Source organism: Ammodytes marinus (assembly GCF_949987685.1).
Source record: "Ammodytes marinus genome assembly, chromosome: 2".
NCBI classification, from domain to species: Eukaryota; Metazoa; Chordata; class Actinopteri; order Uranoscopiformes; family Ammodytidae; genus Ammodytes; species Ammodytes marinus.
Window position 1 is genome coordinate 16,263,615 of NC_137231.1, and position 20,033 is coordinate 16,283,647.

Below are 20,033 nucleotides of genomic sequence, written 5' to 3' on the forward strand. Positions count from 1 at the left end.
CACAGCTGTTTCTACTGAATGGATGTCAGCTGCTTGGAAAGGTTGTATCCAGGATTGAATCATATTGTAGGATTACCCTATAGTTGACATGATACAGTAATCCAGTGTTTTAAATCAGTATTGGCCCAGATCAATGTTTGGCTTTATATACCGTGTAGTATAGATATGTAACATAATATGTGTAGGTTTTTTACCGCGCTCTTCATGTTTCTTTGCTAAGTCAAGGCTAAATCCAATTTCACACCTTTGAACGTTATCCTAAAAACATGCACTACATATCGTGGTTGTTAGACCAGTTTTGTGAAGCACAGCCAGGAATGATGTCGCACATGCAAAATAAGGATAAAAACAAGCTATTTCAGACTTATTTGATGGCCTGATACTGAGCTGTAGGTAATGTTGTTGACTTATTTTATTTTTTAGAAAGGAGCTGTCAATGAATCAACTCGAAGCAAACATCAGAAAATTGCAGCTAAAGGTGATGGCAGCAGTGTAAATAAAGTGAAAGTGGCATACGTTTGATGTCACTTACAAGCATTACAAATCAAATCAAATCAGTTTTATTTGTATAACCCAATATCACAAATAGACATTTGCCTCAGTGGGCTTTACATTACTTACAGTATGACACCCTGCCCTTAGACCCTTAGCTCGGCTGAGAAAAAAACTCCCAGTAAAAAACCCTTTATCGGGATTTTTTTTTTTTTTAGAAATCTCAGGGAGAGTTGACAGAGTAAGGGATCCCTCTCCCAGGACGGACATCCTGCAATAGATGTCATATGTAGAGAAAAATCACAAACAAATGTAATGATTGACCAGATGTGGTCAATCATTAAATTTGTGGGCGACTGTGGCTCAGTTGGTAGAGTGGGTCGGCTGATGATAAAAGGGTTGGAGGTTCGATCCCCGCCCTGCCACCTGTGTCATGGTTGTTGTGTCCTTGGGCTAGACACTTCACCCACCTTGCCTCGTGTGAATGTCGATAGTTAGCCTGCTATTGGTGTATGAATGTGAGTGTGAATGGTAACGTGGGAAAGGAAAACAGGTCTCCCTTGTAAAAGAGTATTCGGTCTCAAAAAAAAAAAAGATGTTTACATGGTAATACTAAAGTAAAGTGTGAATAGTGTGGATGCAGGAGGACTTCAGATGCTGCCAGAGGGGGGACCGGATCCACACCGTCTCGTCTCCCCCAGGGAAAACTGGAAGAGGACAGACAGACAACCAATGAGCGAAGCAAAATGAACATAAAGAATGAACAGGCTTGCGAGTAGAAAGAGTGATATCCTGCTGGATGGTGAATAAATGCTGATGTGTGGCAGTCGGGAGAGTCCGTTCCTAGCACGGCTGATTCCACACAGAAGCTCTTACTTATCAATGCAACAACTGTTAGAAATAAAGATATACGTGTTCTTTAGCCTTATTTATGAAGGAAAAAATGCCATGGAGAAAGGTTTAAAATTCGGAATCTCGGCCTCAGTATTTATTTAAGTAAATTGACAAGGCAGGTTGACAGGACAAAAAGAAAGTGAGTTCTCTCTCTACAGCAGAGTCTCTTAACATATATTGAAAATGTCTACTGATTGGTTAATCTCGTTGTCAGGCAGTTTTCAAAGTCCATCCTTCTTCTTCCTCGTTGTCTTCTCGTTAAAAGTTATCCTATGCTCCTAGCCTTGGATATTACTTCTTATCTATGAAAGTTGAGATGAGTCAGGCCTGTACCATTCACCAAATTATTCTAAGCCCGAGCCTTCCCTCCCTTCTCCACTCCCTGTTCTGTACTGAAATGAGAATATTATTGGAGTCACATTTTAATTGTATGATTATTATTTGATTATAAAATAAAGTAAATGCACATATGATGGGGGCTATAACATCATATGATATTGGAATTATTTTTCCTTACACAACCCTGTATCTTGTTCGCTAATTGTTAGATTATTCCATTAAAAGTTGCTCTTCTGGACTTTGCATTATATTGTACTTGTGCAGAATTAGTTGTTCATCCCACAAGCATTGACTTAAGGTTTTACTTTTGAAATAACACTCATGATAACATAAACAAATAATTGTTTGATAACATTTTCCAATCAGTTTGAACTCACTGTTTTTTTTAGTGGAGACCTCTTTAGCGTTCATGATTGTCAAATAGTGTGGCGTCACGTCTCTGAAAGAATGAGCGCCATGGGCAGGTAGCCAAACATTATAATGAGCTGTCACAGTGTGAAGATTGGGACTGATTGCCTCAGTCATCATGAGGTTGCAGATCATTTTTTTTTAGCCCAAGCATTTGTATTCTGTCAAGGTCAAATGAAGAATAAAGAGTTGGGACTTTCATTGGAAGTTGTTTCTTTTGCACAGTAATGGTGCTGTGTTTTCTAACCATAAACCGTGCGTGTTGTGTAACAAGACCCCCTCATAGTGATGTGGAACAACATAATCTTAATTTGATGAAAACATGTAATCATATCTTGGCAAATCAGAAGAAGATGATAGATCACCCTCTTTACTCTGTTAAAACTCGATCACAGGTTACATTTGCAGAAACGTATTCAGACACTGCAAAAGCGGAGGGGGGAGTCAATTCGGCTTTGAGTGGATTCCCTCTTGCTCATTGATCAATAAATGTCTCTGCCTTTCTTTTCTGAAACACACCAGCAGCGTAGGATTGATTGAGGCTAAGTGGAGGATGTGTGAGATTTTTTTGGAAAGCGTTGCCCTGCATTTGATCACGTATTGACAGTTTATATCATGTGGTATTAGCCCTGCTGCCTTCACAGCATTTTGCCACAGGATAATCAGCCAGTGTCTATGGCTGTTGCCCCTGATGTAGAGCCGCAAGGATCCTTTACATAGTCAACTCACCTGGGGCTGATCGCAGACTGCCTTCTTTCAGCAGCGCAAGGGGAAAATTAACTCCAGAAGGACCCACTCTGTGCTCACTCGTTGGTAACAAATTTAAGATTGCATTAGTGAGCTGTTACGTGTGCTTTACAGCTGGTGAGTAAGCATCCATTGGCGCTTGTATTTCCTTTTCTCGTTTATTTTTTTTACACTCTGATGTTTCACCAGTCCTTCTGTATTTGTGCCTTTCAAAGGAATTGTATGGAGAGTGAGTCAGTGAGCAAATGAGAGAGCTTACTTATTATCCACCAGCTTCTGTGCAGTGTGCTAAATGTGATGCTTGAGAGCGAGACAATGTCATAGACATGGAGGCACGAGTGAGTATCTAAAGGACAGCGGTTATGTACATCTTAACCCGTGAACGTTTGTCTACAACAATATGTTCTGTTTATCGGGCAGAAGCAGAGGTCCAACGGTTGGTCCCAGCACCCCTTCCGCCCCCGTAAGCACACACAACTTGCTTGACTAGCACAGCTTGGAAGTGGTTTACCTGCACCTCATCAGGACGAAAAATGACTTGCCCTTCTCAAACCCGCCACTTCCTCACAGGAGGTGACTTTGTAGCTGGGAATCTAGAGTCTGTTGTGATTGCGGGGGGGAGGAAGAGACTGAACTCTTGTTAGCCGGCGTATATTTCTCTCCTCCAATTGAGGCTGCCGAAGACAGGCCAGCGGGTGGGGAGGAGAGAATTGGTCGGAGTTGTGTTGTTTTGCTCCCTCTCACCATGAATGAGGCAGTTGTTTCGCCTTCTTACTGTGAGGCTGCACTGTTAAAGTCACTCCAGCAAAGATCACAATAAAGCCTGAGCATTTCCTCCTCCGGTTCTTAAATGTTAATGACATCTCAAATTATTTAAATTACCAACATAAGTGTCCTTTTCTAACAGAAAATAGCAATTGTGTAGCTATTGAGTGGTTATTTGACAGACCTATACATACAGTATGGTTCCCCCTTTGGCAACACTTTTAGGACCATCACTCCAGGAGCTGCTCCTCTGACAGTACACAGAGTGCCAAACGTCGACTAAATAAGAATTTGTTTACTCCGTCTGTTCATGGTTATCTCTGCAAAAATGAAAACAGTACTGCAGCAGAAAATGGACCCATATTTCCCACGAATGACCTCGCAAATTGCCACCGTGTCCACAGAATCAGCTTTCCATCCAAGTGATGAAACTCTACAAAGGGCTGCTACTATTTAGTTTTATAGCTCCGGGGAGAGTTGTTCATGCGCCCAAATCCACTAACTGTCTTAGATCATGAGCAGTATAGCTGAATGTTGTATAACGGCGGATTTTCACTTTCGAGTTTAAGAACAATTCTGTTTAGGGGCAGGCTTAGCTAACTGGATTAAGATCGATTTAAGTATGACTATGAGTTGGTGAAAAACTTTGTTAAAGGAAAACTTTTCCATGGTAAGCAGGCGGAAGGAGTACTTTGTCCACATGAAGTTAACCTATTTTCCAAACAAATAGTGCAATCAGTTTAGTCACAGTGCCTGAGGTCTGTTCTTGTAGGCATTAATCTGCCTCCTTTTAACAGCCGCTAGGTTACAAGAGCTGGCAAGTCTTACTGAAATTATGCTAATCTGCACTCTAGTGTTATTTTTGTCTGCATAAATTAGCATGAATAACTTTTAACAGCAGTTTTTTCTTTTACGACCCGTGCTCTTGCTTTGCTCCTCCTGTCTTCTTTGGTTTGGATAAGTGTTCTATTACTTCAAACTATCAGTACAGCACTTTTTCATTCTTTATTTGTGTTACTGACTCAAGATTCAACTGGGATTTCTCAAGGTCTTCTCTTCATAGTATCACACATCTAAAAATGTATCACATTACGTAAAGTGGCCTCAGAACTATTGTGATCACTGGCGGCCTCAAGGCTCTGCCGTTGCTCCATACAGTGATGTTCAGCTGTGTGGAGGACATAGCCATTTCCAGGCACCCTTTCAACATTACATCCACAATCCCACAGCCTAACCACGGCTCTTAGTCTGTGGCCAGAGGGCTGCATTTACAGGAAGAGTTCAGGAGAATCCTTGGGGAAAGGTCCATAGCCCACCCAAAAATCCAAAGAAGCAACCACATTTAAACAGCCAAGCCATCAGACGCCAGTGATCAAGTACTAGTGGAAAGAGTGAGAGGACCTCCGTACTCGTTTTCTCTCTGGCAGGGATCTCTACAGATCAAATTGGATATGCCTGTTGTTTTGGCTCAACTGCAAATGTATTATCATTACAGAAAAAAGCAGTGCTCTTAATGTGGTGGTTCTATCATAATCTGGTCAGTAAATATGGCACAACGCTTTCTATTATTTATATACATATATTGTTCTTTGTATCTTTGTGAAGAAATAGGAATCGGTGTCTGTGACGACTTTAACACTGCATCATAAAAACTGATTCTGATGTGTTTCTGTCATAGTTGTATTGTCAGTTAGTCTCACACTCAAATTGTGTGTGGCACCATATGTGTCAATGCTATGTTGCCTGTCCCATCCTAATTTCCACTGCATTTCCACTTTCTTAATTTAGCCCAAGGCACCTATACTTTTGGGAGCGGGTGCTTTGCTTTACCACAAGTAGATATCCAATTTGAGGGATGACTACATATCTTCATTTGTTGGGTTGACATGATAGTAGGATAATGTGCAAACACAGAAAAGAAGAAGCCACAAGGTCTAACTCATATGCATATTACATTTTTGTCACTGCCACTACTAAAAGCATTTGTCTTGTTTAAATCAGAATAAAGACAGTTATTGGACAGTGGCTGTTTCAAGCAATATACCTACTTAGAATTAAAGTATATTATGATAACAGTTAGTCTATTTTTTAATTGATGTTCCTATATTTTTGTCTTTTGTATTTTTGCTTGCCATGAGTGTGTGTACATGCATCCACAAAGTGGAGGTTACCCCGTCAAAGATCAGTGTTGTACTTCAAATGTCTATTTTCTTGGGTATCCTCCTGCTGCCACTTCCTACATCCCAGGAGGAGCTGACTCTATCTCACTTCTGTCAGAGGGCATTATGGATAGCAGTCTGGGGAAAGATGTTGGAATCAAGGTGTTTAAGGCCACATTTTTGTGACACTCACATAGATATTTTATTTCGCCTTTTTGTATTGGAGCCTTTTGTTTGACGGATCAAAACTGACCTTTTTTACTGAAGTTTATTGAATAAAAAAGAATGGCAACAGACCAAGAATGTCCGTGCTTGGCCTTGATCTTCTCAGCGTTATACTTATGCATGGCATCACACCCTCATCTGTGAGTGATACTATAAAAGTGGTATGTCATCATCTTTTCTATATTCATTCAGAAAGCACCCAGTTCTGTAAATCCTGCAAAATTAAAACAGCTGTAGAAACATACTTTGAATAAGAAAACCTGCTGTAACCACTATGTTACCAAGGTGATCCATCAACCTTTCTTCTTTGGCAAGGTGATGCTTTGCCATCAAAATTACAGTCAAGGCAGCTTTTTTTCCACAATACCACTTTGCAGTTAAAACCAAATATAATGCCACAGAAAGGCTTCAGTTTGAAGCTCAACTATATAAAAGTGGTCGGACTGTTGGCTTGAAATGCATTCTTGTTACATACTCTTCTAGGAAACGGCTAGCCTCTTGCTAGAAGACGGTTTTGAAAGAAAGTGAATTAGTCAAAGGGACGTGGGAGCATGGAATCCTTCAGCTGTTTGTTGAAAGGGAAAATGTCAAGAAACAAAAGGCCTTAGAATGTTTGCTTTGGATGTTATGAAGAAAACACCAAGTCAAATAATGAGATGAGAATGACCAAAAAAGGTGTGTTTTCCCCCTCTTCCTTTGTTCCCGCTCCCTGAGCAACCATTCACCTGGTTTATCCTTCCTGTGGAGGTGTTGCAGGGAACGAGCTGTTACCATGGCCTAATTGCGTACGGTCCCTCCGGACACTTGAGCTGCGTTGTCACCTCCTAGCCTCTGCAGTAAGGATGGACTTGTTGGCTGATGGCCAAAGCATAAATAGAGATGCATTTCCAAATCCCAGGTGGCGGAAAAGAGTTAGACTCAGTCCTGCCCATGGCCTCTGGCTGGAATTGAAAGCCCAAACAGAACACTGATAAATGTTCAGCTTGACTACACAGCGTTGCATTAATTCAGAATTGTCAGTGTGTGGCCAAATTCTTATCAGAGTTGCTTAAGTACAGACTGAGTCCGTTCAGTTTGACTGAAACAAACATTATGTTGGATTTTGGCTGATGCCTAGCAGGCAGTGGCGTCGCTAGGCTGTTTTATTCGGGGCTAAAGCCCCGGATCTAATTTGATTAGCCCCGAATCTAATTTTTTTGAAAAAAAAATAAAAAAAATAATCGAATTTCCGACGGTCCTTGAACGCCCCTCATTTACCAGAACAGACTAGAGCAACAAGTGAGTCAGTAGCCTACACTTCAGCAGCCAGCCAGTCTCTCAGTGTTTACAACAGGTGAGTAGTAGTGAGCACAAGCCCTAGATTTCACAATGTCTTTACTATATGTCAGTAATTCAAATGTCTGTAAACGTTTTGAAAACCTTACTTATGGTAAATGTACTTGTACTTTGTCTGCGGCTAGAATGCTCTAGCTAGCTAACGTTAGTGACTGTAGGCCTATTAGTGTGATGGTACCAGAGGCATTAAGCCTGCTACTACTATATCTATTTTTTTCCTCTGTAGTCTACATGACCGCTTTGTACATGAAAGTGTATGACAATTCAATGTTAACTTTTGCTGAATGTTTAATGTTGGTGCGCGGGCATCTTCGCGTGCATCGCCGTGAACGGCCTGGGCTAAGCCCCGGATCTCTCAGAAACCTAGGAACGCGCCTGCCAGCAGGTAGATCTTATAATTATTATTTAACCTCCGATTTAATCATACTTTTAATTTAGTGTGGAACGACATGTTTTAGAAGTGTGAATGGCTGATATGGGGATGGTAGTTATTTTTTTCATTAAAGCATTCACAGAATCTCCTCTTTTGTTGATTAGAAAAGGGTTAGTTCAGAGAGACGGTCAGAGAGGAAATTAATGTATAAAAATCTATGTAAAAGGACTCTATTGAAAACACTTCAATTATCTCGATTAGGTAGCACTTTAAATTTTAGACTCTGCATTAGTCATTCAGAATATTTCCTTTATAGAAAGTATTTTTCTTTTAGTGGATAGGACTTTATACATTTGGTCATCATTATTTTTCAGGTGTTCTTCACTAAACTCGTGAAATCATTAATTATCATCTACTACAGTATATGTCATGATTTGAAATGTTCTTATCCTTTAAAATACTTACAATTTGTATACAACATTTGGCTTCACTATAATCTTATTTTATACACACCTGTACGTCCCCAGCACTATACTGACTTTAGTTATCCCATGACCATAACGACATGCTGCATGTATTTGTGCTGTGTGCACATTTTATACTCAAATATTGTTGTCTCGTAAAAGCCATCTCCTGTTATGCCTATATTCTCCAACATCAACCCTGTGCTTGCCTATTGCCCATCACATCCTTCAGCTTTCTATCTGCATCTCAGACCATTTAAATGTACCTTAGACATTCTAGTAAGTGTGCCTCTGTGACGTTAAAGAGCTTTTGGATCACACTGTTGTTCCAAGGTATAGATCAGTATTCCCCTTGCATACCTGCTGCAGAGGCTCCATCTGAAAGCCTAAAATGACTCTTAAGGCTTTTACTCCGAGTGTCATTCTGTCTCTTCGCTGAAGCCTCTTCACATTCTGCAGCCCAGCTCCAGATGAGGCCCCGGTCTGCATGTCCTTGGAATGCTGAGTATTCTGCTTCTCAGAACCTCACTGCATTGCTTCCTAAGACACCTTTTCAAGGGCTTCTGAAGGGCTGTTGTGAATAACCTCTCAGTGGGCTAATCCCGATTCAAGAAGCAAGTCCTTGGAATGCATTATTCGTAATCCTGAATTCACAGCTTCTTGCATCATCGTGTCCCTCGAGACATTAAGCATGTACCATTTTTGAAAACTAACCTGCATGGAGGATGAGATCTATTACATCAATATTCATGATAAGCCTAGAAACGTATGACCAAGGCTGAGATGTACGGCTGTGGATTCACATTTCAAGGATACACAGAGTGGAATCTCTCCTTTAACTGACTTTATCAAACCCTGGATAAGAATCCTGTCTTTTGTGATGACAGTCACTTCAGGAGAGATTGACAGTGTAGATTGACATTGGAGACAGGCCTTTCCATGTTTCATCTTCTATCTCAGACTCAACGTGGAGAGACAGGGCTAGTCTTGGCCTTGTGTAGTGTGGACTAGTCACATTTCATTGCACCAGGACCTGTCAAACACAACGTCCAGGGCTGATCGCCTTTATACAAAGATGCAGCTCTGATGACTTGTCAGCACTTCTCGAAGTACAGCAACATTATAAGTCTTCTGATTGGAACTCACAAAGGCGAGCAATAATCTATTCAGCTCTATTACTGTAACACTGTATGTACACATATTTGCATATGCACAGTCTATGCTAAAGCTTGTGTGAGCATTCAGCCATTAAATAATCAATGAGAGCAATGCACACCAACAGAAGAGATTAGATGTGACAAGTGATGGAATGCAGGTAGAATAACAGTGCATGTATCATACTTTTGCTGGCAATAAAGCCCCTGGTTATGTACATACCACCTTCTGAGGAGTCCTGTCTGCCCCACTGAGAGGTGAGCAGGAGGCTCTTTTATCTCCGCCTCTTTCAAGCCGGTGTTGTGTTAGATGAAAACTGACAAACATGATTTAGGAGAAGTAGTTAAAAAATAATAATGGCGAACAAATTCCAACACAGGATGGATAGGTGCTTTCCTATCAGCTGAACATGTGTTTTTATTAAGACTTCATATGCATGTGTATAGCATTGCATGTGCAGCAGCATAGGCTGGCAGTGATGATTCTGTTTTTCAAACATGAACAACATTCGGGGGGGCGCCTTTAGCTCAGTTGGTAAGTCGTCCCCCTCCCAGGCCGGGCCCAGCAGCGGACCCGGGTTCGATTCCCGCCTGCGGTCGTTCTCTGCATGTCACTCCCATATCTGCCCCATTTCACCTCTGTCTCTCTGCACTATCAAATAAAGCATACAAATGCTCAAAACATATCTTAAAAAAACATGAACAACATTCAATAACATGTAAAGTTATTCTCCCTCTGATGTGTCTAAGTTGTCGTTGAAGAACACCATGTGCATTTGATTATAAATACATCTAAAACTAGTTCTGTTCAGTTTCGCCACCTTGAGGTAGACCCCATAACAATAATAAATTATCTTTATCAGACATGGAATTTTCATACATTTTCCTTCATACATGTAACTTTCACAGAGCGGAATATATGATATCGTACTCAGACTAGCATCCAAGTAATGTTAATCATTGGCTCTCGTTTTCCCCCCTAATGAATTCATTCAATGTGCGGACTGATTATGAGCAATCTTTCAGTACCAAATCCAACATCTGCAATACAACTATGGATCAGGCATCATCAGCAAGCCGTCTCAGGGGAAACCCAGGCCGATCTAGCATGATTACTTCCAAGGAAGTGCGAGTGTTTAAGGTCAAGGGTTAATTATGTGGAAGGCATAATCGACTGTTTGTCCACTTCCTTCTCGTCTATCACTGACAGTAGAGGTCAAACCACTGTCTTGTCTTCGATAGAGAGGTCAAGAGGGTCGGCTTGCTTACCAAACATGTGTGGGTCAAACTGTGACATAAAACAGATAAGATAATATGAAACTTCTACAGGCGAAACTGTTCACGAGGGCTAAATTGAGTCCAGATGCAGAGATGTAACATGATGAGACATCTCCGCATGAAAGCAAAGCCATGACTAACCTCCCATTGTTTGGCTGAGTGTGTTGGCCGAGTAAAAGAAGACTTAAAAAATGAAAAAAAATTTTTACCCAACATCTGTCTGTAATTAAATGAAGGGAGTGGGGAAGATTTAGGGCTAATACTGCTGGGACATTACCTTTCATTCTGCTAATTCATTTTTGAGGCTTTACAAGTGTGCTAGGATTAAAAGCCATCAGCAGGCATTTATTTCAATAATGATTTATGTTGTTGGGGGTGGGTTTAAGGCTTTCTGATGATATTGAATATGTATGTAAGTCCAACTGAGGTAAGCTATTTTTAGCATTATAACTAACATCATACATTGAAAATGAGCAAACAGCCAGTCAAAAAGTTGTTTTGTTTTTTTAAAAACCCTGTGCATCGAGCAATACTGTAACTGTCATGTGATCATTGCTCTGGGTTTTTGTGCCCTGACAGCCAAACAGACAGAAAAAAGTTGCGGCAAACCTTAGCTTTCTAGCTGTAGTGTCTTGTTCCTATCTGCAAGTATTTACACATGCCTTGTCAACTTGCCTTTTTAAAGAGTTGGAGAAAAACATTCCACAGGGGAAGAGTGAACATTTGAACATTGTTTAACAGCCGGTGCAACTGCTAGCTGCTCAGCTATTGTAGTTTGATGTTGTTCTTTAATACAACTATCAACCTTTCACTGTCTGTAGCTGTCCCCATGATCTGTAGCCACAGTAATCAGAGTCAGTTTGGTTATGTTGTATCTCTGCCCCTGCTCTCAAACACATCATTCAGAAATGTGCAACTTAAAGTGGCATTTCTGAACATGTTTACTGAATGTTAAAAAAAAAACAGAAAGACGAAAAATCGGTTTTCTAACAATGCTTGGTGTCAATTCAGTGACCTGTTATTTGAAGTGTCTACCAGCACCAATTACTGCACAATAATTTACACTCAAAGGGACAAAAGGTTTAATGCACTAGAAATAATCTCATTTTTGCCCTATCTTTATGGCACTTTTACCTCTTCAATAACTTGTCTTTTGTGCTAGATTTTGACACACCAGCGTTCCTGTTGAATGAACTGGAAAGTGGATTCATCGACCTGTCTGTTTGCGTGGCTGTAGCCGGTGCGGGCGCTGTAGAGGTCAGTGCAGCCCAGTGGAAAAGGGCACAGGTGACCCCTCCCATTGCAGATCTGTTCCTGCAATCTGGACACAGCATTGCCAATTTAGTGCTCACAGCCTGTGGTAGTTCTTGACACGGGGCACCATTCATTGCTCTCAATATTGTCCGACTGAGACACTTTTTTAGAGAGCAAAATAGGAGCAAAGCCAGGGAGAGAGACGTTGTAGGGAACCGAAAAGAGCATGGTGAGTTTGACCGGAGACTGCAGAAGGAGATAAAGGTCTTTGGTATTTACCTTATCGTCGTAATCTTAATTTTAATATGTTTCACATGTTGTGGTATGACTACTTTACAAATGTATTATTTATACTAGCAGCTGGTGCCAGGGCAACCCACGTTTAAAGACAGGCAGATTTGTGGGTGTGAGGAGGATATGTTGTGCCCAAACCTCAAATGGATATTAATTCCCTTGTTCTTAGTAGAGAACATTGTTTTCCCTGGCTGAATTGAATTATTTATTTTGATATTTATGTGCAAATTCACATACTCTTCACAAATCGAAAAGAAGAAATGTGTTGCATAGGATTTCTAACTGCTTAACGATCAAAAAGGTAATTTCCAATAACTATTTAACTTAGAGTAAAACAACATATGGTTTGACCAGACTATAACAGGGATGCAAACTCATCAAGAAGTCAAAATGGAAAACAGCAATATGTTATATTTTGGTAGAGATAGATTTGTAATCAAAAACCACTGCAACTAAAAGAAAGAAGGTCATTTCAATGTAGCTTCTGTCATTCTAACTGAATTTGCCAAAGTGCTCTTCTTAACTCATGAATTAGTCTCATGTTCCAAAACATGTCCCAAAGCAAATCGCTTGAATATGTTTTGACATTATTAGCCTTGCTAATATTATCTTATTTCAAACAAAATGTAACCATTGGAGGCCAAACGTTAATGTCAAATAAGCACATTGGCTGAAGAGCTCAACTTACGTCTGTACTATTTTGTAAGTCCCAGAGCCCTTCCTTGTGCAGTAGAGTTATTTGGAAAATCAGTACATTCGCTATAGCCTAGGACTCTATGGAAAAACTTTAACATCGAACGTGTTATCGAAATTGTAATGGCTATTGCTAAATAAAATCCACCTAGCATCTACATTGGATTCAAAACAGCAAAGGGACAAGTTTGCATCCCTGCAATATATAATACAATAACTCATATATAATCTAACTATATGTCTAGAAACACCATCACACAAATTTAGACTTGCAAAAAGAGGGCACATAACAGTGCTGAGCCCACATCAAGAATGCAATGTTTGCCTGATGGTAGGGGTCTGGCAGTGTCTTATTTCAGCCACGTCAGGGTAGGAGAGGGAAAGAAAAAAGGGAGTGAGTGGGACTGTGTGTGTGTGTGTGTGTGTGTGTGTGTGTGTGTGTGTGTGTGTGTGTGTGTGTGTGTGTGTGTGTGTGTGTGTGTGTGTGTGTGTGTGTGTGTGTGTGTGTGTGTGTGTGTGTGTGTGTGTGTGTGTGTGTGTGTGTGTGTGTGTGTGTGTGTGTGTGTGTGTGTGTGTTTGAGAGAGAGAGAGGAAGGGGAAGATAGGCGAAGACTGCCATTTATTTAGTAATCTATGTTGTCCTGACTCCTGATTAGTAAAAATATAAATTGCATTCAATTGCATATCTTCAAGTACACACAGGTCGGCCTGTGAATTCCTTTTGATTTGTGTTCCATCCGATGTTTTCAAGCTAAAATGACCCAAGAGGTCATTGAATGGTTCAGCTCTAAGCAGTCAATTATGTTATCTTGTCAGACATTCTTCTCTTAGGTAGGAGGTTGATTGGCCTTGTACCTGTTCAGTATCAGCCCTGTCAACCACACACCACCAAGGAATTTCAGTGACATACAATATATTGTGTTGATTAATGAATACATAAATTATACAGGGAATGGACACAGATACACATACTGCTATTCACTTAATTTGCCTTTAACAGAAGATATCAGTAGCTTAATGCTTAAAGTTCAAAGCTTAAATTACATACTGAAATAGACTTGGAAAAATATTATTGATGGAAACTCCTCAGGTGCATGTCTGTAGCTGGGTTTAAGAAGTTGTGTAAACATAGTTTATTTACCTAACCAGTATCACACCTTTCTCCTGGCACATTGTTTTACCCTCTCCTCTCTTTCTTTCACAGTTTCTGTACCTCCCATCCTCCCTACGCTTCTCATCACATCTCTTCTCTAGTTTTTTATCGGATGGATTAACTGCAGTCCCTGAAGTAATCCCTTTTTTCCCAGCTGATTTACTGGCAATACACTGCTTTCAAGTCTCACTTTCTCTGCTGATCTCCCAGGGGCTGATGGCCTCTCATAAAAGGGAAGCAAATTGTAAAATGGGCTAGCTGTGTTTTCCTCTCTCTGCGTTATGTTGTGCCCCAGGCTATTTGAGTGGCTTGCCCATTTGGCCCACCTTTGTATTTGGTATTTGCATCGGCAGTACTGGTGGCAACAAAGTAGGTTATGAACGTAAAGGTTAAAGAAAGAGCAGCTAAGTGGTAAAATAAAATAAAAATGTTTATTTCGCTATATGCTGTGAGAAACATTTGCTTTGCACATATTAGGATATTCACATCAATGCTCCTGTATTAATTAACCGATTGATCTATATTCAGTTCACAAGTGGCTATAAAATCACTTTTCCATTTAAGTGTTGCAACAAGACGATTAGGACAGACTATGTTCCCTATGCAAATTACTATGCTGTGGAGCACATGAATGATGTTTCATGCAGCCATGCTGTACCCTCAACTAAAAATCGATTAGCAGTTTTATTGTTGTTGTCATTTTTGCTAAAACAAAGTAGTTCTTGAGAATAAAGCATTTACAAAACTAAAAAAGTAAATGTTTGGAAGAGGATTTCCATTGCTGTTCAGTTCTTACCAGGATCAGGTCCCCTCAAACTCAAATTATATTAACACATAATTGCTCTTGATTGTAATTACCTCCCATAATTAAGGTGTTTTCTTGTGACAAGTGCATGTCATCTCTATGCTAATAATGTGTTGTCAATAGGAGGAGTCACGCTGGCTGTTTGTGGATTTGTAATTATATCAGATTGTTCTACCTCGTCTAAGCACTGATCACTGGTAAACACAAGGAATCATATTTGAAACATGACAGGTACTGGAATAAATTATGCTGAAGTACAATAAGAACTGATTATTGCGAAATTTGCATATTATTATAGCAAGCATTTAGAATGTTTGTATTAATGTAACGCCCCAAAATACACCCACATTTATCCCATTTATGATCCCCCGCCTACCCGCCACATGTCGAAGTGTCCATGGGTAAGACAATGAACCCCACATTGCTCCCGATGGTTCAGAGAGCGCCTTGCATGGCAGCTACTGCCATCGGTGTATGACTGTGTGTGTGAATGGGTGAATGAGGTAAGAAATGTAAAGCGCTTTGGGACTGAGAAAATCGGCTAAAAAACGCAATATAAGTCAAGTCCATTTACCATTTTAATTTGCTGTTGTGCACCATTTACAGGATTCAGAATTTGACAATTCCCTTATTTTAAACATTTTCCAACGAAATGTCATGAACTAACACAAATTGAATTAATCAGTTTTCTGTAAAATTGGTCAAAAATTTAATTTTTTTCTTTTTCTCATATTGAGGTTTAATGTGATGGTATGGTTACTTTCTGAATGAGATTCAAATGATGCAATAGTTATTGGCCCGCTCAAAGCTTCAGTTGTCAGCCCCAGTCAATAATAGGTATGCAGCGCATCTCTCCAGTCGTTACATATAGGTTGAGTCTCCCTGATGCAAACTCAACATCATGGTCTGCAGCTGACTGTAGATGATGTAGAGCTAAGCATGATATCATTTTGGGGAGATGAGAGCTGTGCACAAACTGCACATTGGGTATAATTGGCTTTATTAAATGGCTTTGAAATTGACATTCACAATGTATACATAATTGAGTAAAATAAGTCTGACACCTATAACTTAAATTGTCCAGGATGATTCAAGATAAGTGGACCCTGCAGTTTGCATTGGAGTTATAGCTACTAAGTCTCCTGCACAGAGTAATGTTTTGAGTGACAACTGTAAAAAGTGGCCCTTTCCTTGTGCTCTGTATGCAAAAAGATAACATGCTGGCTAGTAAAGTGATTTGTCTACAATCTTCCCAAGAATGACGCAACAAAATATACAAGTTGAATCATATGTGGAGGATCTCTGATTTGTGTTTTTGCGGTTTATTTCATGTTGAGTACATTTATTTGATCGCCTACTGAGTTTTACCGCACCACGGCTTTTCCCATCAACTACTTTGTCTGCAGCTAGATGTAGCAGTTGCATAACATGAAGGCCTTGTTTGCATGATGGCTGTGTTCTCACGGTTAGGTGGTAATGATATCATATACAATCATACATGTCCAGGCATAAACACAAGCAAAATGCCTCATCATGCATACCAGATAAGATATATATTTATATATAATTGTGCTTGAAGTTCAACATGCACAGATGTATTGTATCCTCTTTTGGGAGAAGTTTTACAGCTCAATTTCATCAAGCGTCTTTTTCCTACCAAGTTGGAGTCGCAAAACATTTATTATTTTTCCACTCCTCTATGTGCTACTCATATAATCTTATATCTAACTCTAGTGACCATTATTGATGAAGACCATGACTATATTTCTGTAGGATATTCATTAAGACATTCAAGTAATTTAACAAAAAAAGAGATATATTTTGTAGATATTACAAATGTGCCCAAGTGACTATTATAGATATAGCAGATACAATCTCAGAGAGATGAAGCACCGTGACAGACTTATTTTAATCATGTTTCACTTCCTTAAGCTTTCCAAATCTCAAGCCTGGTTATATATTCATGAAGCCAGAATGTACCTTAGTTCACGGTAGGTTTTAGAGGATTAAAAGTCTAGTAACAGCCATTGGCAAGTTTGGAAATCACTAGAAATTTGTTCAAAAGTGTTCAAAAGTTTAACCCTTTTCCACCCTCCACTCGAAAACCGTCCCTTATATCCCTTTCCCCTTAACTGTGCCTAATATAGAACAGGGTGCAAGTGGGTGGGATGGTGTGGTTGCAGGTACAATATGTCACCTGCTTTAATTGTTTATACAGTAGGAAACAACCAGAGCGAAAGCCTACTGCACAATTAATGTCAGTGGTGCAAAATTGTGTCTCTTTGCTATTTTCCGGTTATATTTACTGACACCATAGAGTCCAGCTGCAGTTAATCTAAAATGCTGCTTGATTTCAGTTTCATAAAATAAACATTATGCTGGCTGCTTAGCTTTTGTTCATGCAATGGACGCAAACAAGTCTTCTCGGCTGCTTAATTTGGAATATTATTGAATGGAACAAATTCTCCTTTATGGGGAAATTCTTAAGTTAAATATTATAATGTCAACCAAACAAAAAGTCTTCAAATTCCTAAACATCACAGTTATAAAAAGCCCTTGTAAAAATATATTTTCAGTTATTCTACTTCGGCTGTATTTTTGGTGTTAGCAATGAATAAACCAATAAAGTACTTTCGACTTTTAAGTGCACTTGTTAACATTGCTGGTGGTTTGTCTTTGATTCTACTGGTGCAAAACCACCATTTGCCTAATGCATTGACAATTGCAATTTTACTGAATGGTACCCAATGCTGCTCCATTGAAATAAATAAAAAAATCTTGTTTTTTATCATTAATTTATCATCTTCTGACTATTGTAGAGACACTGGCCAATCAGCATCCGTTTACAAATCCAAATTTCTAGTGATTTCCAAACTTGCTTTCTTCACATAGCATTGTAGAAGTGAGCAAGCATGGTTTGTATAGCAAAAGAATCGGAATGCATCACTGATAGTGAAAGGTACACTGAAGAGTATGATAATATAAATTACAAAGAAAGTACAATGGGTCAATTGTTCTTTACATTTCAAAACTCCACTGCCTGTGTTTCATCATTGATGGTCCCCCGAGGATCCATTTGATTTATTAGAATCAGTGTGAATCCAGTGTCTTTGTGAGTGCTTCTGTGGGCAGACACAATCAAGTAACACACAGAGATAATTCAATATATGCTCCCTACCAATGCATTCTAATGAGGATAAGGTCTTTGTAATTGCCTACATGTCTCCTTCAAATTAATGAATGCATTTTTTTTTTCTTGGCTCTTCCAGATATCAATGAATGCGAAAGGGACCCATGCAAGAACGGGGGCATTTGCACGGATCGTGTTGCCAACTATTCCTGTGAATGCCCAGGGGAGTACATGGGGAGGAACTGTCAATACAGTAAGTGCTCATGTTTCTTTTTTTTATGTGTTTCTTTGAACTATTTTACGACTAGCCATTCATTTGAACAGCACACTCGATGTTGCAGGTAATTTCACAGAGGATACTATTATAAGCCAACTAGCCAGGGAGTGTAATAGCCAGTCAAACTTATCGATTGAAGAAAGTTTGCTGATAATTCCTGTAAATAACCTATGACTTACCAGGGAGGGTAAGCTCTCTCACACAACTTTATTCGTGTTTAACATTAGAAAAATACAAATAGGATGGAAAACATGCTCAAACAGTTCTGACAAACACAATAAACCCTGAAGTATACTGTAGTACTGTAAGAAGAAGAAGAAGAAGAAGAAGAAGAAGAAGAAGCATTATAATGCTGAGAAGTCACAGCCACTTGATGCTTGTGAGCCCTCATTTAATTTGTTTTTGGCCAGTGGCTGTATAGAAGGAGCTCTGTCTTATCCGAAGAGGCTTTTTTTGTACACTATATGCTGGAAAGCTCAAAGCAGTCTCATGTGTTTATAATGTTACTGTGGGGATTTTGTCTGCTCAGTCCGGGAACATATTAGGATTAATGTATCAGTGGGCTCTGAGCCCTGAGCACTGCTACTCACAAATTAATTCATCACATTTTCTGTCTAACTGCAAGTGCACCACAGTTGGTCAGTAGCACTTTTGAACAAGTCTGAATGGGGAAGAGAGACATTTGGGGAGTTTATGTACGGAAACTGTTTTTTTTTTATAAACAGTGAGACAGAAGGTCAAATATATACAATCATATGAAAAAGTTTGGGAACCCCTCTCAGCCGGCATTATAATTGACTCTGCTTTCACACAAAAAAGGTAAAAGTGGTATGTCTTTAATTTACCAGGAACAGCTAAGTACTGGGATGTTTTCCAAACAAAGATTTTTTGAAAAGCAGTATTTAGTTTTATGAAATTAAATAAAATGTGAAAAACTGGCTGTGCAAAAATATGGGAACCCTTGTGGTTTTGCTGATTTTAATGCATGTAACAGCATGTAAAACTGAGGACTTTAAACACAAAATTGGTTGGATTATGTTGTTAAGCTTTGAGCCTCATATAAAGGTCTGTTTAATCATGATACAAGGTATTTTAGGTGCCTAAATGCAAGTTCCACTTCTCTTTGACTCTCTGCAGAAGTGAGACAGAATGTGATCATCAAAACAGCTCCCAAAAGATCTTAAAAACAAAGATTGTTCATTGTCATGGTTTAGGGGAAGGCTACAAGAAGCTTTCCCAAAGGTTTCAATTGTCAATTTCTACTCTAAGGAACGTTGTCTGGGAATGGAAGGACACAGGCACAGTTGCAGTTAAACCCAGGTCTAGCAGACCAAGAAAAGTACAAGAGCAGCATATGCGGCGGATTATGAGAATGGTTGCACACAACCCAAAGATCACCTCCAAAGACCTGCAAGAACATCTGGCTGCAGATTGTGTATCTGTACATGGTTCTACAATTCAGTGCAATTTGCACCAAAACATCTGTATGGCCGGGTGATGAGAAGGAAGCCCTTTCTGCGCCCACGCCACAGATAAAGTTGCATGGAGTAGGCAAAAGCTAATTTAGACAAGCCAGCTTCATATTGGAAGAAAATGCTTTGGACTGATGAGACCAAAATTAAGTTATTTGGTCTTTATAAAAAGCAGATGTTTTGGTGCAAATTGCACTGAATTGTTGAACGATGTACAGATACACAATCATCAGCCAGATGTTCTTGCAGGTCTTTGGAGGTGATCTGTGGTTTGTGTGCAACCATTCTCACAATCCTCCACCTATGCCGCTCCTGTTTTTTT

At 39.6% G+C, this 20,033-nt stretch overlaps 1 protein-coding gene across 3 annotated transcripts in view; it reads left to right on the forward strand.

Annotated features, from left to right (window-relative positions):
* edil3a (EGF-like repeats and discoidin I-like domains 3a) overlaps window positions 1–20,033 on the forward strand; it is a 101,598-nt gene that overhangs the window by 37,393 nt on the left and 44,172 nt on the right. For all 3 annotated transcript variants that reach the window (XM_080039053.1, XM_080039054.1, XM_080039055.1), the window contains one exon: window positions 18,102–18,215. In XM_080039053.1, coding sequence (XP_079895179.1) covers window positions 18,102–18,215 — 114 coding nt within the window. The remainder of the gene's footprint in view (window positions 1–18,101; window positions 18,216–20,033) is intronic.